The sequence below is a fragment of the Caloenas nicobarica genome, chromosome 2 (genome assembly GCF_036013445.1).
Source record: "Caloenas nicobarica isolate bCalNic1 chromosome 2, bCalNic1.hap1, whole genome shotgun sequence".
Lineage (NCBI taxonomy): Eukaryota > Metazoa > Chordata > Aves > Columbiformes > Columbidae > Caloenas > Caloenas nicobarica.
The window spans coordinates 123,899,178-123,920,914 of NC_088246.1; the positions used below are offsets into that span (position 1 = coordinate 123,899,178).

General features: G+C 39.8%; 1 protein-coding gene across 3 annotated transcripts; it reads right to left on the minus strand.

Annotated features, from left to right (window-relative positions):
* Nucleotides 1–4,092: 4,092 nt before the first annotated feature.
* Nucleotides 4,093–17,999, minus strand: LYPLA1 (lysophospholipase 1). Of its 3 annotated transcripts, none has more exons than XM_065627138.1 (9): nt 17,892–17,999; nt 17,308–17,339; nt 14,204–14,269; nt 12,695–12,742; nt 11,809–11,879; nt 11,048–11,121; nt 10,234–10,335; nt 9,483–9,659; nt 4,093–8,065 (listed from the first exon to the last, which is right to left on the minus strand). In XM_065627138.1, exons 1-9 carry the CDS (start codon nt 17,958–17,960, stop codon nt 8,012–8,014), a joined length of 693 nt encoding a protein of 230 aa, XP_065483210.1. In that variant the 5' UTR covers nt 17,961–17,999; the 3' UTR covers nt 4,093–8,011. The 3 variants fall into 3 exon arrangements, with proteins under 3 accessions (XP_065483210.1, XP_065483212.1, XP_065483211.1); XM_065627139.1 differs by lacking the exon at nt 4,093–8,065 and adding an exon at nt 8,104–8,498; XM_065627140.1 differs by lacking the exons at nt 17,308–17,339; nt 17,892–17,999 and adding an exon at nt 15,388–15,452.
* Nucleotides 18,000–21,737: the final 3,738 nt, after the last annotated feature.

The following is a 21,737-nucleotide window of genomic DNA, read 5'->3' on the forward strand; positions in this document are numbered from 1 at the left end:
GAGTAGTCTAATGTTGTGGCTGCCTGAGTTGTAAACTGAAGACTGTAAAATATGTATGTTTTGGAGAAGAGGCAAGAGGCATTTTCCTTGAAACAACACTCAAGGACATGATTACAGCAAGAACTGCCGCTGCACCTGTGTGTCATGTAATTCACAGCAAGACTGTCCTGTGTTTTGGAGCCATATAGAGACAGGTGCTTTTCAGGCGCTCCTACGTATTGTTCAGTGCACACAATGGTTGCGGCATCTGCAGGGGAAAGGCCTGCGCATACACGGATTAGAAGCAGTTAAAATTATTTGGGAGCTACATAGGATCTTTCCACAGGTTAGATTTGGGCCACGGACTGGACAAGCACCACAACATTTAAGGGATTGTGCTATTTCAGGTTAAATTCCATTTTGTCTAGATGCAGTAACCTAGTACCTGAGTGTAAATAAGATGCTAACCTCAAATGAAATTTCTCATCATATTTCCCCACAACCACATCAACGATAAAAGCAGCAGAGGGCGTTGGCAGCTGAGAGCTATCGCTACACTGTATCATAAACACGCTTGTATGTGTTCTACAGTATGTGCAATTTAGGTCAGGGATAATGCTATCAGAAAATTAGAAACCTGAAATCAGTCAGCATGGTTAGTTTGAATATATTTATGTTCTGGAATTAAGTCTTCCAGTATTAATGTCTTCAAAAAATGCAGTTCAATACCTTCATTGGAAATGCATTGAAAGAGGTAAAAAATGCAGATTAAATCTATTAGCATCCAAATAGTATCAGGTAAGGAAATAATAAAAGTAAATTAAATGCTATACAGCACTTATAAAAGGCCTGCTGCTGGACTGTAGTGGAACACATACTTCTTTAACATCTAAACTAATAAAAGTAGCGTCAGAAATATTTCAGTAGGGAAATCAAAGATTAACTAGATGGTAATGCATATCCTTTTTCTGCAAATTGATGCAGTAAAACAAAATACAGCTCACATTATTTGCACTGTATGCTACAATATCTAAATGATACTCAATTAACTGAACCAGTACTAACCAGATTCTTTTTATTAGCTGCTCTACCATCTTTAGGACAACAATTCCTTATTGCAAAGAAATACACAGCACTCTCTGTGGTTGTCATCTTTTAGCTGGTTCTAAACCAAGCTGCTTTGTACAGCATCACTTTCTTCTATAATATGCCACTCTAAGTCCAAAGAACAATATGGGAGGGAAGAGACCAAAAGTTAAACTATGCAACCTTTTCCCCTCTGTTTAGCTTATTTCTCCTAAATAAAGCCATTAGAAAGAACAACACACCATTTGTTGCACTGCATTGACCATTATAGCACATTCTCACCATTCTTTTACAACATTTTCTAAAAGGTATCATACACCTGCTGCTGCAAAGAGCCTGTGTCTGACTCGCTAGAGCCTGTCATCTGCTGGACCACAGGACCTTCCACAACACTAACACTTCCTAGGCAGAGATGGCTCTCCTAAGGGGGTGCATATACGAGATCTTGTAGCATTTACTGACTAGTCTCATTCAATATGAGACAGCATCTAGAGAAATTAGAATCATAGAATCATTTTTGTTGGAAAAGACTTTTAAGATCACCAGGTCCAACCATGAACCTAACACTGCAAAGTTCACCACTAAACCATGTCCCTAAGCACCGCATCTGTATGTCCTTCAAACACCTCCAGGGATGGTGACTCCATCGCTTTTCTAGGCAGTCGGTTCCAATGCCTGACAACCCTTTCCGGGAATAAATTTTTCCTAATATCCAACCTAAACCTCCCCTGGCGCAACTTGAGGCTGCTTCCTCTTGTCCTATCAACAGCTACTTAGGAGAAGACACCAACACCCTCTATGCTACAACATCCTTTCAGGTAGTTGTAGACAGCAATAAGGTCTCCCCTCAGCCTCCTTTTTTCCAAGCTAAATTTGGGGGGTGCAAACAGCAGCACACACCAAATTTGTAGTGAAGGATCTTTGAACTTCTATCAAGGTACTTAAAATCCTCCATTTCCATTCTCTATGGAAAAGGCTCCTCTAATCAAGTGTTAACAGAACTATGCAAAATCTAAAATTCACAGCTCTCCAAAAGGTTTTATACAACCATGTGTTACATCCATTATGCCTCTCCTCTTTATTTGAGCTCTCAGTGTAAGAATGACTTACTTTTACCAAAACAGAATTTCAAGCCCAACCACAGATACCCGAGGGCACCCGTAGCAAACGGGAGCTCTGATTCCTCATAATGGCAAGATTTTCTTCAAAAATTTCTGAAGCACTAATATGCATCTTGATTAGTTGTTTCTATGGTTATACAACTGATGGTTGGTGGTGTTTTGGCATTTTTGTTGTGGGTTGTTTTGGTTTGGTTTTTTCCCTTCCCCTCTTTTTTTCTATTTCCTCACACTAGCTTTAAATTATAATAGTACGGCCTGAAGTTAGACCAAGTATCATTTTCAAATTCTGATGTTTGCAGTATGTTATTAAGTTCTTTTCAAAATGCCTTCACTTTTGTGAACTTAGAAGCAATAACTGGAGGCATTTAAATATAAAAAACATTTAAGAAAATGTTGGGATTTTGCATTTGTTTTTTTTTTTTTTTGGTTTTAAGGTCACATTATTAGACTTCTCTATTCTGGAGCAACCTCTACTCACTGTTTTGTACATAGACTGAAAATATTTAAGCCTTTTAATGATTCCCCCAAATAACTGTAAATACTACAACATAGCTAGCAAATGATTTCAAGAAGACGCTACTTTTAAGAGTTCGTTCATATTCACAACCAAGGAACATCCGGACTCCAACTTTTATACTCCATCTGTTAATACAGACATGTAGCCTTTTAGAAAAAGAACTTTGAACTGCCCGTGAGGGAAGTCTTACCTTCTCCACACAGAGAAGCTAAACCTCCCACTTAGATGCCTGAAGCAAGGTTCACTACACCTCAGCAAACTGGCTAGAAGTTTTGAGTTTTACAAGTGTTGCAGAGAAAAAGGAGGCAATGAGTTGCTTTTTTCTAGTAATTGCAACTAAGAGAAAACCATTATCTACTGATTCACTTTGTGGATGTCCATTAAATTATACAAGTACTCTGTTTAAGTCGGCTTTAATCAGCAACATCAAAGGCACTTGTTTCACTCAAAGAGAATTAATAAAACCTGTTAACTCAAAGGCAAACAGTGGTTAACATGAGAGTGGCAAGCAATGAAAAGAAAAAAAATCTGTTCTAGAGTTATTCTTCTTCAAAGAATCCCATTTCAAAGGTAACCAATAGACATTCTGCAAATTTCTTGAGTGTCACTTTCTTTACCCACACCACTGGTCTCACACCATATTTGATAAAGTTTAATACAATAATGCGTTCTAATATTTTTTCCTACGCTAAGTCTAGGCAAAGTTTCTCTTCACAATTATTTCCTCAGGGATGCCAGGGCTAAAAGTAAATAGAAACTGAACATTACCGTAAAGTTGCCACAATATATTCACATACAAGACTGCATCTGACATGCATTTCCACACATTCATGAACCTCTAACTGTGCTCCACACTGACCTTTAGACATTGCAGACTATGTACACAAGCAGCTTTTCAGTGGCTTTAAACTGCCTGAGAGGGAAGGTCTACCTTTACTACAGGTACACTCCATTCCCTCCCAAGTTTCCTCAGCACCTCTTCCTAGACAGTCTAGTTTTCTCTAGAATGCCCCATGCTACATGTACCACTGATCAGCCTAAAGTATTATACCTAATTCCGAAGAGCACCATGTAACCCCTGACCTGGAAACTGCTTGTTTAACAAATGCATACGTATGCTATGCCTAATGTAACTTCAAAGGCTCCCAGACATCACAGAACTCCCAGAGAAAGGTGCAGCAGTACGCAGTGAGAAGACTTAGGCTCTTTAGTGTGCTAGAATAAGGCTACCAGAAAATACTTAAATTTCTTCTACCTTTCAAAATTACTGCAAATTCCAAGAAAACAAGCTAAAATAAAATTAATCCACGATATCAAAAAAATCAAATCATACTTAGCATTCTCTCAACAAGGTAGCAAAACATAAATTGGTGATTTTCTTTTCAGTAATTACAAATCATCATTCTTTTGTATTGTAGTATTGTGCATACATTACCATGCAATACATTTGCAAGAAGCCTGTGAAATGCCTGTTTCACAGCACATGAAAGCTTGACTTCTTTCAGGTAAGTATGGAAAAAAGTTGTTAGTACTTTCCCAAACACTGACTGAAATTTATTTCACAATGATAAAAATGGAAAGATTTTACATTTTCCCTACTACAGAAATAACTCCCAAAGTTAAGATTTCTTATCATAAATAAAATGAGTAAACCAAGTAAATTACATCTTAAATGCTTATATTAAATATAAATGGCTTATACTTCATAACACAAAGACTAAGTGTTCAGCATTTCTTTATAAAATTTAGGATACACAGGCCTTGTACATATGGCTTCATTAACATCTTAAACAATTCGTTCTCAGTCATATCCATCAACACAAATAGCACCTCTACATAAAAGATGCATCCTAATGACTTGGATGAAGTGCAGTATACTTCATTAGAGAGAACATGTTTTAATTAACAGTTCTAATACCAGTTGCAGTGTACAGCTACCAATCTACTGTGTTGTAATTATACAAGATAGGAGGATGAGACCAAATCATACAGCCCTCACCACAGTACAGAGCTCAGTACAGGTTTACTTCAAGAATGACTGGAAGATTGGCTGATAACACATAACTCAACATCTTTGTTAAAAAGTGAGCAACATATTCCAACAAGAAGTCAGACTTCTGACTGCACAAAACTGCAGTCAAATTTAAGTACCATTTTGAAATTAAAAATGCATTATGGAGTTAGATACCCATTAAAACAAACTGATCTGAAAGTCAGGTATTTTCATATCAATGCTTTCAGAAGTTTGACAGACATCACCCCCTTTTGGGGAAAGTCTAACATTACCAAAAAAATAAACTTAATTATTGGACAGTTTCAAATTGTAGTTTATGAAGATATGACATTCACATTTAGAATGCTGGCGGTCCAACTTCTCCATTTTAATAGAAATTTATGAAAACTTCTACTCCAGACTGAGCCATCATTCAGCCTAAAAATACATGCAATTGTGACAACCATTCCAGTATCAAATCACTTCAGGCAGTGAAGAAGTTCAGCTACAAGATCATACACACAGCTTTCCAGCTAGCTGGGAAGTTACAGAAGACAGGAGCTCAAGATACACAATGTGATATGGGAGGAGACAGGATATTTCCTTGAAGTTTCATCCAGCTTCTGGGCTCTATAACAACCCCCAACTACAACATAATAATTTACCTCTGAAAAAAAAAAAAAAAAAATGGAGGGGAAGAATTCTTCCTAGAATACAGAAATTCAGAATAAGTCACAACATTTACTTACATTTCCTTTGGTAACACAGCTCTTTGTAGATAAAGCAAATGGCAAAACAACAGTATGAAGAAAATCTTGTTATGATAGTTGAATATTTGAACAAAGTTAGCATATAAAGCATTTCTAGAAAAACATCTGAAAGCATGACAGAGACAACAGTTGAAGCGAACTCGGATTAAAATGCGTAAGTACTAGAAACTGACCACAAGCTGTGAACACAGTTCACCAAACTGAAGAAAGTGTTATGAAGCTAATGCAGAATGAAGTTAGGACTGATCTTCTTTTAACATCTTAGAAATTTTTTTAAACTCCTTCTAGCAGAAGAAAGACTATGGGAAATGCATGCACGGTCAATTAGAAGTTCAACAAGATAGCTGAACTTCATCAAACAATTTACAAACAGAACAAGAAAATAATATAGGAAAAATTAGAAGCTTGTGCAGAACTTTGGAAACATGCCAATAGTCAGGGAGTTATTTAGACAACAGGGGAATTAGGATAAATCTAAAATCTAGGAGAAATAACATACAGTTTGCTTACCAAGTTTGCAATTTAGCAGGACTGCAAAATTAGCTAATGCAATTTGGGAATGACTCCAAAGTAGGACATAATGTTTTCTCAACAGAACTTTGGCACAACTACAATAAAAGTATTATGGTTTCTTCTGTGAACTAAATTAACTGAAAATCGTCAGAGGCATAGAACAGAATGACTGAGGAAAAAGATTAATTAAATTTCAAAGTTAATAGACATACCCTCTCAACCACACAGATGGAATATCTAAGAGTGTTTCAATAACATCTAGAAAAAAAAACCCTTTTTAATTTTACATATCAAGAGATGTTTAATAACCCAGAGAAACTGGATTAAAAAAGAAAAACAGCTTCCTAAAAATTAAAGTCAATATGTATGAAAAAAAAGCACTGAAAACTGAGAACTCATACTAGGTGAACAAGCCAGATTTCTCGCTGCAGCCCTGTCAAAGAAGGGATACAAAGGTGTAATTCCCCATTTATGTATTTGTACTGGCAGATGTCTCAGACATAAATCCCTATACGCTGTGAGAGGACCACTTGATTAAGTTGGGAGAGGAGAAAGTACCTTAAATGTGGGTATAAAGCACAGAGCTGACAACATATGCAGCCAAAACATGAATATTCTTTGCTTGCAAACATATTATAGAACATTGTTATGCGGCATATTATGTAATAAAAACTGTAGTGTATTTTTTTAAACATTCTTAGTGCAGTGACAGCCTCTAACTCTACAGAAGAACAGCTGTTTCCAGAAGTAAATTATGGCTCTCAGTTGCAAAGAGCTCTTGAGTGTTGATCAATTTCTGTAACCCAGTGTGTTATAGAATTTTGAGCTTTTGAAAGAAGAGACATTCTGCATCTTGTAGAGGTATTTTTTTTCCCCACAGTAGGTCTTCATATTCCTAGGCTATACTGATCTAGGGAACTGCAGAATGGTATATTCAAAAATAGACTTCTTTGTTCATTTTCAGAAATAGTCAAGTCTCAACATGCAATAAAAGAAAGTATTAGATGGTATAAATTTAAAGTTCTCTCTCAATTGCACTTATATTTCTATTAAAAAAGAATTCAAATTTGACAACAGCTATGTTACAGATGAGACTTCAACAATACACAGAACTGCATTGTTTTCAGTTAGTCACTCCAAAGCAGACAGATAAAACAAAACTATACGCTGGAATTGCTCATGTGAAATACATCAACATTTCCACACAAATGAAAGCTACAAAGACTAAAGCACAAGATGAATATTCAGTATGGAAACAGGAATTTTTAAATGAAACTCTAATTAATCCTATGCACTTCTTCAGACTTCTGTTTTAAGTCAGCATTTGATGTGAGTTTATAGTAATCAAAAAAAGACAATAAGTGACAAATGATGGTCTAACAAGGAATGAGTCCCATTAGAATTTCCACAATATCTAGCTATATGAAAACAGCTAAAATTGAGGTGGTTTAAAGATAAGAAATATCTTAGCTGACTTCTAGCCATTCTAGAACAACCCTTCTTATCTGGAGTAGCAATTAATATAAAATACCTAAAGCTTTGTCCTCAGTAACATTTATTCTATCATCATATGCCCACTACGTTACATGTTGTGTACTTTATGCATCCATTACATAAAGGAAATGTTTTAATGAGTTTTCAATGAGTATTAAGAACAAATAATGTCTCAAGTATAACTAAACCAGTCACACTGATGTTGCTCACTTAAATTTAGTTTTTAATTACTTGTACAAATCGTTTAATCAAAAAAATAAAATCAGACATCTTAAAACAGTATGCTTAGGTTGCATTCTGTCATTGTTACCTAGCTGCCTCATTCATACAGTCCCACCAGTGGATGATTAATACTAGAAAGATTTTCATTTCTTGTACATGTGTATTATTCAATCCTCATCCTAAATATAAATTTGCGATACAGTAGTAACACTGCAGGTATAGAAGTAATGCTTCCTATCAGGCATACAAAAAGATTAACACTCTACCACAGTTGATGCTGGTGTATTTATACAGAAGGCTTCTCGCATATATCATTTCAGTCTACGGGAGGTAGATGTTTGTCTATGAACTGTTTTACATCCATCATCTCCTGTTTAAAGATAAAAGTATTTATTAGTCAAAGTTTCCTACTAGTATATATTCAGCTACACTAAAACAGTGTTTCCACATTTCAGTCATAATAAGCAGCTGGGCTACAAATACTGATAATTAGTCACTTGATAAAATCATACCACTCTGCACACAAGTCAAGGCTGATAAATATTTAGGCACTATGCACTCAGAAGAGGCTAAAACACAAGAAAAAGAGCAAAGACTACTTTTCCTCTCTCTCTATGAAGTTGAGCAGGCAAGCAACTTATTAAACATCAAGCGATCTGAATAGCACCAGGCTGAGCATGGACAGGATTTGAATGTAGCAAAGGGTGTAGCTTCACATATAAACTTTGGAAGTCAGCAGCAGCATGAAAAGCCAGCAGCTCCTCCTCCTAATTGTTCAGTTTCACCTTCAAGATGCTTCCTCCCTTAAGGAAAAGCAATACAGTGAACTACCAATGTAAACCAATCCACATTTAAAAAGTTTACTTTTTTTTTTTTAATCAAGTCAATGTTGTAAGAAAGAGCACAATTTAATATACTTGTGCAACAACTCAGTGCTATTACTGCCTAAACGCAATACAACTATGTAAATGTCCCAAAGAGGTTGTCCAATGGTACAGATCCCACAAGATGAAGCAATCCAAATTAACAAAGTTACTGCTGCTGACAAATGGCAGATCCATTCCTTGCCTCCTCTTCTGTTTCTTGCTTCTACCATATACCTTGTGTGAGTTCTGATGCTTCAGCTCACTACAGCTGCAAAAACTGAAGCCAGCAGCTTTTGCCATTTTGGCAAGTTCAGATAGTTCAAAGAAATTTCTGATCGGCTCCAGAGCTGGTACAAGAAGAGAGGGTCACAAGGTCACAGGCAGAGGGAACCAGTCCACCCCTTTCTGGCAGCAGCAAACCATTACATCAGCTCAGCTGCCTGCTGAGCCAGATCCATAAATACAAGTTCTGAGGCTGCCTCTTCCATAGCATCAACCCTTGCTCTCCATTCCTTCGATGCCTCCATCTATAGAACTAACAAGAGTCTTCTCTCCAAAATACCAAGTTGAATTTATGCTGGGAAAGTCTGACTTCTAATTCAGTGATTATTGGGGTTTTTTTAGTAAGCAAATAACAAAAATTAGGAAAAAAAAAGAAGACTATTTTATAGATCAACTAGTCCCAAAAATACAATCTAATGAGGAAGTTCCCACTAGTCACATCAACTTTTGCCTTGGATGCTTTTTCAGCCAGGCATTCAGTTACTCACTAAAATAAGGCAGTAGCATCAAGCACTTGTTAAAAAACAAAACCAAAAAACCAACAAAACCAACACAAAAACCCCCCACCCAATACATATTTGTTTTGAGGGAAAAAAATTAACCATACCCAGCTAAAACATTGTATATTAAGAAAATTACCTCAATACATGAGCTATGCATCATGCCAGAGTAAGTCCTGAAGGTTACATTGGCTGGATTTATCATACTCTTTAGCTTCTCAACAGTGAGAGAACCAAACATTAAGGGAACCAACGGGTCACAGTCCCCATGGCACTGAAGAACAGGAATCTCCTTGTTGACACCACTGATAGGGCCCTGTTAGGGACAGAATTGGAGGAGGAAAGAGACAGTAAACAGAGGTAAGGCTAACATCTTTGAGATAAAATCACCCCATGGCACTAAGCCCTGTGGTCTGACAAAGTTGAATTCTTCTGAAGGGAAAAAAACCACAATGAATAGTCTGCAAGTTCCTTATTAATTAAGCTCTGTGCCTGACAACACATTAAGTTCAAAAACCTAAAATTTTGGCACTAATTTTGGAACAGAAAAACATGATTGCTGATACCTGATACTTCCTTTAAATACCTGGTCTCTAGTAAGACAGTGCCTTGAAGATGGAAAGAACAGCAAATAGAAAACTCATCTTCAAGGAAAATTTGCTGTACTCTTTAAGTTTCCGAGGAACATCATTTAAGCAGAGACAGCTACTGAGTATTTTCCCTGCTTGCCAAACTCCAGAAGTCCAGGGCCCTATTTTAAAAACTTCTGAGTTATCAGACAACTGCCAATATTCAGTAATAACACTGGCCACTAATTCCTGCACAAGATACAATCTTCAAATGTACTCATTCCCCAGTTGCAAATTCGCTTAGGAAAGAACCATAAATACCTGAGGAAAAGAAGCCCGTAGAGGAAGCCAACAGCTGAGAGCTACAACACCTGCTAATTTCTGTTGTGTTGTAAGAGCTGTATACAACGATAAAGCACCTCCCTATGAGAAACAGATATAGGCATTAGAATGGTGATGGTAATATTCCTTCTAATATTTGTTTCGAGATCTCCGGTTTCTCATTTAAAGGTGTTTTTCCACTCCAAACTATTCTTCCTTAGAACCAGCACTAAAACAAATATTCCTGTACATTTATTACGCTTCACCCTCACATCCAATTTCATGTGATCAATTAGAAGTAAAGCAGCAAATTATCATAACTAACAGCTGGAAAACAAAACATAAAATACAGCACTATCACTCATGACAGTATTAGCACAACTTCAATATTTTAATTTACTTGCACACAGACTGGGGAGTTGGTGTATGGATCAATTAACTAATCTATAAACCTGCCTACCAGAGAAGTCTATCGCAGAATTTCCCAAATACAACCAAACTATCAAATACCTACCAAATGAAATTAAAAATACTAGCAAGATTTTCCAGCAAAGCTATGTAAGCTAGGTGCATAAAGACTTTTAAATAGACTATTAATTTTAGTACCTTTTTTCTACACATACGTCATTTTCCAGTGAAGAATAATTATTTGCATAAAACTAAAAAACTCCATTTGTTAAGGAAAACTGACATTTTAAAATTTTAGAAGCACCTAACATCAGTTCTTTTCAATTCAAGTTCCTGGATTTCCCACGTTAGGAAAGCTAGGTTACCTCTGTAGAAAAATACACAGTTCTTTCCAATCACACCTTACCTGAGAAAAGCCTCCCAGAATAATTCGATTAGAAGGAATTCCATTTTTTACTTCTTGATCTATCAGTGATTTAACTACAACATAAATAAAGGCCAGTAGTTAAAAACCACTCTGTTCTGTACAAAGTCTAGAAAAGGAGAGAGACTTTCTCCTTGATGTCAACAGAAAGCTAGTGAAGGAAAATCTAGTCTGCTATACATTGAAAAGTATCAAAAGATCTAGAGCATGATCAGAAATTCCAGTGCCACTGTACCGTTTCCGAAAAGAAAAGCATGCAAGTAAGTCTTGCAAAAGCCCCACTCTCAGGAAGATGGTATCCTCTTCTAACCACCCAGCATCAAAAGTAGATGCTCATATAGCTCTAACCTACTGTGCTACCCAGAAGCTCTTTAAATAAAAGGACACTGGTTCCCATGTACATTTCATATTTGAGAGTATGAAGTGTTTATGCTGGTGAGTTACTCTATTTACTCATGTAGTTTAAAAAAATAATTTAAAACCCCAACCAAAACAAACCAACCAACCCCCACCAAACCCAAACAGAACAACCACACCCCCCCAAAAAAACCAAACACAAACAAACAATCCACCCACAATAAACAAGGCACTTGGCTAAACTTTGATCAGCAATAATAATACAAGATATACATATTACCTTCCCAAATAATTTTGTCTTTAGAAAATATGTTTCAGACTGATTATTCATTTTTAAAAATACATGGAAGTACTTTTAAAGACATAAAAAGTATTCCTAAGCATACCATTCTCTGCTGCCTGCTTGATCCCAGCTTCATCTTCCTGTGAATCTGGAGAAAGTCCAATGATATCAAACCTTACAAAAATATCAACAAGAGCATTACTCATTAGAGCATCCATTCCACTTCCTTAAAAGACAAATAATAAAATTAGGATATTTTCCAGATAAAAAGGGTAGCTGACATTTTATTACAAACCACTCACAGATTACAAGAAACAGTGGACAATCTGTGAATGTTGCTAAAAGTCTAGAACGAGTCAACTAAGCTTTTCAGAATTTCAATATCTTCTGTATTTTACTGCAGATTACACAGCTCAGTTTTGATATTTGCTGCAAAAATATCAGCAGGAATTTCAATTTACGCATTGCATGTACAAAATTAAAGTGCTGTTTGAAGAAATATAGGAAAAATAAAACAAGGAAAAAAAAAAACAACCTGAAGAGGACTGGTTTACGACCACTGAAATCTACCACATTTTTCTTGTTCTCTCTTCAGAATGGATGTTCTAAAGAACAGTTTCTAAATATCTTACTGACCCACCAAATATTACTCATTAGTAGCAATAATATTTCCACATCAAGTCCCTACTACTACTATGAATTCATACACAATACAGACTATAGACTATACTTGTAAAAAAATAAAGTGGGCTTTGTATTTTAAGACAGAGATTAGTCCTGAGGAATAACAATTACCACAGATACACAAAGAAAATTAGAGCATACTCATTAGAGGCCTTTTATAACAGAACTAAAGTAAAAAGTTTTTTATACTCACATGTGATTAAAACCAGCCATTCAGGTTATTCACAATTTTTAATTAAGAACAATGAGTTCAAACCCCTAGATATCTTTCGATTAGCATTGTCTGCAATTGAATAAATACTTACCATGATGGCATAGCCATGTTCATGTTCAAAGAAACTGGCATGACTGGCCTAGAAATGAGAATGAACACCAACAACATTAAGATATACACTGAAATTTAATAATGCAGATGCAGTTACATAATGAAATTACATACCCTTAATTCTGTCTTACTTTTAGGCCATAATTACCATTAGCTACTTTGTAGCATCTCTTCAATAAATCTCTCTTAAAACCTGCCAGCTCAAACATATTTAGTATTCTGGGTTGAACTACCATTCTCTATGGAGAGCAAGCAAAGCATCAGCAGTCTCCTTTATTTATGTGTATGAGTGCATATACATATTTTTATATATCTGTATCTCATTTAGTTTTTTCTAAGTAACAGTTATTTATCACAGCCCCACACACACGCTCAGTGGATGAAGGCACTTCCATGGCAGCATCAGCAAACCCGAGGAAGCAGCCAGACGCAGTGCAGTGGTGGGTACCAGTCTGGCCACGGGCACTTCTCTCAGCAGCTGAACCTGCTGAAGCAGCACCCACCTTCACCACGGGGCTCATGCCCACCCTTGGGCTGCTTTTCAGACACACTAAGGCAACTACAGGAGACTATGCCATGGATCACACCTGGCGATAGTTTTAATCTACTGAAACTGAGGAATAGAAGTTCTGTGGGGAAAGACTGAAAGAAAACAAAGGGCGAGCCAAGAGAACAGCAGATATTGCTAAGCTCTTTCTGAATGGCTCAGCAAGTGCAGCCATGTGATAAAAGAAATACATAAATCACAGCCCAGTTAATCAGTAATACACCAAAACATTGCTTATTATCTCCCTATCATCCCTGCTCCACTTCTCACAAGACTGCTGGAGCAAAAGACAATCTCAATTTTGTGTTCAAATAATTTAAGATTATACTTAACTAGTTTTTCCTATCATTAAGTAAATACTAGATAGATCTTAATGCTTTATTTACTGACTTCTGACCCTGTTTAGAAGTATTTCACTTCTCAAATTGCACAAAGACAGCTCAAATTGCATTATTTGCTGAAAATATGAATATCCTGTGAATATTTGATCAGGGAAATTTCATCTACTGTACATGCACCTAAGTTTAAGAAGTACATGTACCCAATACAAAGTATATTTGATGGTCAGTAAAATACAAAAAAAAAAATACTCCTTTTAACAAATGACTGTTGGGGGGGGGGGGGGGGGAAAGGCAACTACCAACTCAACCCAGTGAAAACAAAGTCAAAGCAATCTAACTTTGCACATAAAATTTTCCAAATATGTTTTCAGTCTGAATTAGTAACAAAGGCAAAATATGAATAAAAATGTACTTTTGCCATAAAGCAAAACACACAGCAGTTCCTAAAATAGCAGAACATTTAATAGCATCAACATTAGAGAGCTTTTTTTATATAAAAACAAAATGCAGAGACATCCAAATCCTATTTGACTTCATCTGTGCAAGTGTCTTAATAAATAACTCTACAAAAAATATAAAACGAGAAAAGTTACAAACTTACGCATGTGGGCAAATATATTTTACATGGGGGCTTTTGATACCTGCAAGTGCTTCTGACCATCCATGCCTGTCAACAAAAAATATATTAAGTTGCATTTATGTTTTGGCTTAGCTCTTATTTCTAAGTTGGTGCAACAGCACAGGGTAAGTGTGAAATATGCTGAATTAAATCAATATAAACACACTTCTAGAACATTTTTACATCAACTGCAATATGCTATGAATATAGTACTAAACTTAAAAGGTTCGTTCTGCCTCTGAATATTTGTTGTACATAGCCGGAGACATTTTATCTAATTTAGACTATCATAGTTGCGGCACAGCTGCAGAAGTACCACTGTGGCTCCAGGCAAAGCCTGCTCTGTATCTGGCTGGTTTATTAACTTGGGGGCTACAACACACAAACACAGGTATCCTGCTTCCAGGCAGCTCTGGCCCAGAGGCTGCTTTGCTGCTCCTGTAGAGTTAAGGCAGCTTCTTTCACAACCAACTTTGCTTTTTCTGAACCAAATTTCTTGATGCAGGAGAGAAGCAAACTGACAACCAAGCTAAATCCACATGGAGCCAACCGAAACAATCAGACCTATTAACTCTGGCTCAGATTGAATGCTCTCAGATTCAGGCAGTCATGAACACCACTTCAGATTGCAGGTAGTTTTTTAATCTCAAGCACATGCTGTTTCAATGCAGAGAATAACACAAGATCTGCACAGCAGAGGAGTTATCAAGCTTCCCACAAACCAGAAAACTGGAAAGCCTAACTTAAATGAACAGCTCCAAATGACTCACTCCAGGGCTCATCTAAACATGAACTGAGCTTCACCCAAATCTGAACCTGCGTAGAACCAATGCCTGTGCCTGCACTTTGCTTTCCAAAACACTCAAAGAGTACCTGTATTTCCCAATTTTTCTCATTATTCAGTATTCCTAACTCATCCACTAGGAAGCTGATGCTAAGCAGAAAGCACCTGTAACAAACTCGTCAGTGGCACAGCAGAACTAATCAGACCAACACCAGACAAGCCATAAAAGCATGTTGGCTTAGTTATAATTTTAATATCACCCTGAAAAGTTAACGTATGCTACCTAAAGTTAAAGACATTTCAAACACACAAACAGCACAGACATTTGAAACACTGGCTGCATATCTCAGCCTACTTCCTACCAATTCATAAAAATATATACCATTAACAAATTGTGGGTGATAATTCTTGCATATCTGCAGTATCACAGAAGGCCAAATAAGAATCTAAAGGAGAAATAAGACTTTTTTTAGCCAACTATGAAGATTAATTTGACAAATTTGGAAAGCAACATTGTATGTACATTTAAGCAGACTCTCTAGAACAATCCTCTATGCTGTACCTTTTGGTCAGATTTCGACAAGTATGTACCAATCGTTAAGTGCCATTTATATAGGAACTAAGAAAGAAAAAGAACATAATAACCTCTGTTAGACATTTCTCAGAGTAAGAAAATTACAGTTGGTGAACTGAACCAAGCAATTTTAAAAAATCATGTGAAGTAGAACAGGTCAGTTTAAACTGTATGAAATTACGAAGTTGTTAATCAGTTCTCTTCAAACAATTCTTTTTTGGGTCAGAACTATGGCTGTTTTGAAAAAAAAAATATGGCAGTATGTTAAAGGCAGTTTTAGGCTAATCTGATCTGCAGTGGACTAGAGGAAAAAATACAGCTCAATCACCATGTTTCCACTGAGGTGTTATAACTTAATGAATATATTCCAGCATGCCCAGTGCATTTACAAGCTTGAAACTGCACGTTAACTTTGTCACCAAAATGGAAATACCACATTTGTATAAGAAATACAATTTATGTTAAAGAGCAAATCTTTGTGGTTTGTGGTTTTTTGCCCCTTGCCAAAACCAACATCAACTTGATTTGGAAGGACTCAAATTCCAAAGACTCAAAAGATTCTGCAATCACTTGCTGAACATGTGGTGCCAAGACACAGGCAGTCCTGCTGCCTCAGCTGCGTGCAACCAGCAGATAATGCAAACAAGGTGGTGGGTCAGGACAACAAATGAGAGCAAACATCTCCATTTGTAGAATACTGGCAAGTGCATGGACTTCACTCTTTTAAAATGTCCAACTTACTCATGTTTCAAATTTGACAGCTTACATTTTTTTTAAGTTCTTCAGAAAAAGTTCGTCTTAAACATTGCAAGTTTCAATCTAGAGGCAACATTCAAATTCCACTTAAGAAAAATGGAGTTCTTAAAAAAACCACTACATAATTTCGCTCATAATGGAGCACAATAGACAAAGCATTCATGCTTATTTTCAGTATCTAAGTACCAATTCCTTTGAAGTCTTCTACCAAAAAAGGTTTCAACACACTCCTAACTTTTTGATTCAATGGCTTTAACGAATATATGCTTATACCTCAACACACACAAGCTTTAAAGTGAAACATTATACCACACCTAGAATGCCTCCCAGAAATTCCCTACTCCTTCTGTTTTTACTCAAACGCGGAAATAACACAAACAAGGCAAACAGGGTAATTCACGGCTTGTTTGGGGTTTTTTTTGGAGTCTGAAGACCATATTTCAGATAGAGAAATCTGTAGACACTAGGTGACTATTTAGGAGTTCACACAGATGCATAAGTAAGCCTGGATTTTAATGTGTGGCATACTGAAGAAGAAACCATGGCCTAACTGCACCTCCTAGCAAACCAGCAATCCGCAAGTCTGGAAAAAAGAAAAGTCTAGATTTATACAAGCACAAGAAATACAAGAAACCCACTCTCAGGGAAGTGAAAGATCAGAAACCCACGCAGTTATTTTTCCACCAAGTTCAACTCAAGAACAAAAGACAGATCACATTCAGACCAAATTAGGTAAGTGACTGAAAAGAAAAAAGAAAAAGCTTTTGAAGAGTTACACTGGGAATTTTTTTTAAAATAGCTGTCACCATCATTCAAGCATACACAAAGTTTCACCTGTTTTTAGCCACTACAGTCAATTAAGAGCAAAATAAGAACCTTAAATAACTTCTAACAGCCCACACCTTTAAAACATGCAGCCTTGTATTTGAAACAGTAATAACTATTAAGTATGCAACAGATCAGAATACGTACCCAGTATCTCCCAGTCCATGAAGAAAAATGACCTAAAGGAAAAAAAAACACAACAAAAACACCACGATGGTGTAAGATCACTAAACAATAAACGCACCCAACCCACGAACCACAGACCCCAACGCAAAATCACAGCGAGTTCGGAGCACGATACGACTTTCTCTGAAGAAAACTCCGCTTGGTTCACTTCCCACCCGGCGCTTCCCCCCGGCCTCCCCGCCGCCATCGGCGGGCGCGCCCGCCCTGGGCCGCCACACGGCGCCGCGGGGCCCCCGCCACACCGGTGACCTTCCCCCGGCCGCCGCTGACTCCGGCCGCGAGGGGAGCGGGATCCCGGCGCCGAGCCCTGCGGTAAAGTAACGGGGGAGACCTGTCAGCCTACCCGGGCCGCCCCGCCGTACCCCCTCACTGCCGGGCCTCTAACCGCGGAGTCGCCTCCAGGCCGCGGGGCCGCTGCGGCCGCCCCCCACGCGCGGCTGAGGCCACAGCGGAGAACAAAGCGCGGCGGCGGCCGCCACCCGCCCGGCCGGGCGGCCCCTGCCCGCCGGCACCTCCCCGCGGCTCGCACCCCCGCCCGCACTCACGGCAGCCGTCGCCTTCCTGGCGGCCGGAACGATGGCGGGCAGCGGTGCCGACATGTTGTTGCCGCACATACACCGGGCTGCAAGGCGGCCAGCGGGACAGCGGCCAGGAGCGGGGAGGCGGGACGGGCGCGACGGGCGCCGGGCCAGGAGGGCGGAGCGAGGCGGCCGGCGGGCTGGCAGGGGCGCGGCCAGGCGGGCGGCAGCCGGCGGCGCTGCGGCAGCTGCGGGCGGGGGAGCGCGCCTGGCGCCCACAGGCCCCCACCCCGCCCGCTCCCCGAGGCGCGCCCCCGCCCCGCTCCCGGGCAGCCTGCCCGGAGCCGATTGGCTGCCGCCGCGGTGGCGGGACAGGTGTCCCCCGGGCCGCGAGGCGGTCGCGCGGCTGAAGTAAAACGTTACCGCGGCCTCCGCGGAGCCGGCGCAGCGACCCGCGATTCCTCCCCCGGCCTTGGATGTGCCTGCCCGGGCCGGCCCGCTGCGTGTGAGAGGCGGCGGCGTCAACTGCGGCAGAGCCCGAGGGTGTAGCGCCGGCGGCGAACGCCTGGTAGGGAAACCCCTCCTGGAAAGTCCGCTTGAAGCGCGGTGTGGGATAGGGAACTGCTGGAGAGAGTCCAGCGCAGAGCCGCGAAGATGATTAAGGGAGTGGAGCATCTCCCTTATGAGGAAAGGCTGAGGGAGCTGGGTCTCTTTAGCTTGGAGGAGACTGAGGGGTGACCTCATTAATGTTTATAAATATATAAAGGGTGAGTGTCATGAGGATGGAGCCAGGCTCTTCTTGGTGACAACCAACAGTAAGACAAGGGGTAGTGGGTTCAAACTGGAACACAAGAGGTTCCACTTAAATTTGAGAAGAAACTTCTTCTCAGTGAGGGTGACGGAACACTGGAACAGGCTGCCCAGAGGTTGCAGAGTCTCCTTCTCTGGAGACATTGAAAACCCGCCTGGACGCCTTCCTGTGTAACCTCACCTAGGTGTTCCTGCTCTGGCAGGGGGATTGGACTAGATGATCTTTTGAGGTCCCTTCCAATCCCTAACATTCTGTGATTCTGTATTGAGAAGTGACGAGTCTGCACACGCTGTTTGGAAGTCAGCCTCTGCAAAGCTGCGTCCGTATTTGGGTTTCCAGTGTTTTCAAAGAGATTGAACTGTCTTTCACCTTTAAAACTCGCTTTCAAGTAGCCAGATGTATCTGTCAGATTATATTGCACTTTTATAGTCTAATTTGTACGTCTGTGGTTTGAGTGTTCCTGTAAAAATCATTTTTATGCTGTATTATAAGGCTAAGGAAAAGGGAGATTACAGTGTTCTTAAATAGGTAAACATAAATTACTAAGTAACAGGAAAACCAGCATATATACAGCAAACAGCATTGTTAGACAGAACTCATTTGTCCTCATGGAATCAGATGCCTTCATCACCAAATTAAATCTCTTGGTTTACAGCCAAAGAGTCAATGATTCTTATTCATCTTGAAATGTATTAGGCTATTCATGCACTCTGTATTGAAATTACTGGATCAGTCCTGTCCATTCCGAATATTTAGACCGACTCCGAATAAGTATGGCGAACACATTTCTATCAAAATGAAATACTTTGTTCTTTGTCTTCTATTCCATACATCTTTGTCAGATATTTCCTCTCAGAAAGTCAATCTGCTCATTGTATTTGCCGGGTGTTATCTGGCTGACATAGATGCTATTTTGGCAACTCAAACAGCGGCTGAATGCGCACTATCCTTCTTTCACATCCTTCCTTCCCACTGGCGTGTTCCATAACCAACAGGGACATTTTTCTACAAAGCTTTTGCTCAACAACATTAATGTTCTTATCAGCATGGCTGCATAAAATATATTGCAGAAGTCTTTGCACCAATGGTGTAACATTAAACATGGACCCTATTTTGCCGTGATTATTAGGCTGCTTTGATACATAGTATTTCTGCTGGGGTTCCCTGTTATTGACAAAATTGGGTTATTTTCACAGGTAGCTTTGTGTGTGTGTTCTTGCCTTGTGTACTGTACCCGACTCAAATCTGTTATGAAAATATAGTTTATGCATGAAAGATTCCTAAAACATTCGGAGCTTCACATTATGCTAGGTGCTTATCAAGTACACTGAACCTGACTCTTGCTGCAGAAAATCCTTTTGGAACATGGACAAAGTTTTGTTTTCCTTCTCTACCGTGCTATTTACCACATAAATGTCACTTCTGTGAAGTGGCCTCCTGATGAACCTCCAGCCTAGGAGGTCAGTAGTCTGCTGTTCAGCAGAGAAAAGAGCAGGCTGTTTAGCCTGGAGAAAAGGAGGCTGAAGAGAGACCTTATTGCTGTCTACAACTACCTGAAAGGAGGTTGTAGCATGGAGGGTGTTGGTCTCTTCTCCCACGTAGCCACTGATAGGACAAGAGGAAATGTCCTCAAGTTGCACCAGGGGAGGTTTAGATTGGAGATTATGAAAAAATTCTTCATAGAAAGGGTTGTCAGGCATTGGAACAGGCTGCCCAGGGAAGTGGTGGAGTCACCACCCCTGGGGGTGTTTAAAAGATGTGCAGATGAGGTTCTTAGGGACATGGTTTAGTGCTAGAGTTAGGTTATGGTTGGACTCAATGATCCTGAGAGGGTCTCTTCCAACTGAAATGATTCTATGATTCTAACATTTTTTCATCTTTTTTTAATCTTTTAGTCAATATGTCTGGAATTATCCTACCTGGATTCCTGGTTGCTGCCAGCGTGGCTCAGGGGTGCTGGAGAAACACGAGCTCTGCGGGGACTGGGCATTCGTGAGTCACAGAGCAGTGGGATGGCCTGGGCTGGTGTGGGGCAGCCTGTGGGTTACAGACAAATGCTCAAGGAACTGAGCTTCTGAGCTTTTGAAGACTTGTAAGCTGGCTGTCCCTTTACAGTGAGATATCAATCATATGAGTGATGTTTTTCTACCTGATTTCAAGGTTCTGCTTAAAGTAGTGACAACTTTACAAGGCAGAGCATGCTCCAAACTGTATTTTTCCCGTGCTGGTGGCTGAGAGGGACTCAGGTAAGATGGTTGTCATGGCATTTCATGTATATTGTTGCATTGTGTGTTTTTTATTTTGTGATGGGGATCAGGTTTCATGTTGAAACTCACTAATTTCATAGAATCATAGCACAGTTTGGGTTGGAAGGGACCTTCAAATCTCATCTAGTCCAACCCCCGCTGCGATGAGCAGGGACATCTTCAAGTAGATCAGGTTGCTCAGAGCCCCGTCCAGCCTGGTCTTGAATATCTCCAGGGATGGGGCATCTACCACCTCTCTGGGCAACCTGGGCCAGTGTTTCACCACCCTCATTTTAAAAAAATTCCTTCCTCATGTCTATCCTCAATCTCCCCTCCTGTAGTTTAAAACCATTACCTCTTGTCCTATCACAACAGGCCCTGCTAAAAAATCTGTCCCCATCTTTCTTATAGGTCCCTTTTAAGTACTGAAAGGCTGCAATAAGGCCCCCTTGGAGCCTTCTCCCACTTCACCCGTTTTCTCTCGAACGGGCAGAGCTGTGGTGTGACCTTTTCTCCCAGACGTGACCTGCAGCAGATCCCACCCAGAGGAACGATTTGCTCAAAGAGCAGGTTCAGGACGGAGCGCGGGATGTGGCACTGAGAGGGACCGGGTGAATTTCACAACGGCGACCGGCCTTTCTGCTCTGTATCTTCTCAGCGGCAGCTTCCCCAATCCAGTTCTTCGCTCGGGTCACCCTGCACCCCTGCGCTACGGGGTGACTGAATCCCTGCCCTGCCCTGCCGCGCGCGGTGGAGGCTGCGCGACACTGTTGGGAAGGCGCGGGAGGTGTGGTTTACGGTTCTGCCGTAAAGCAG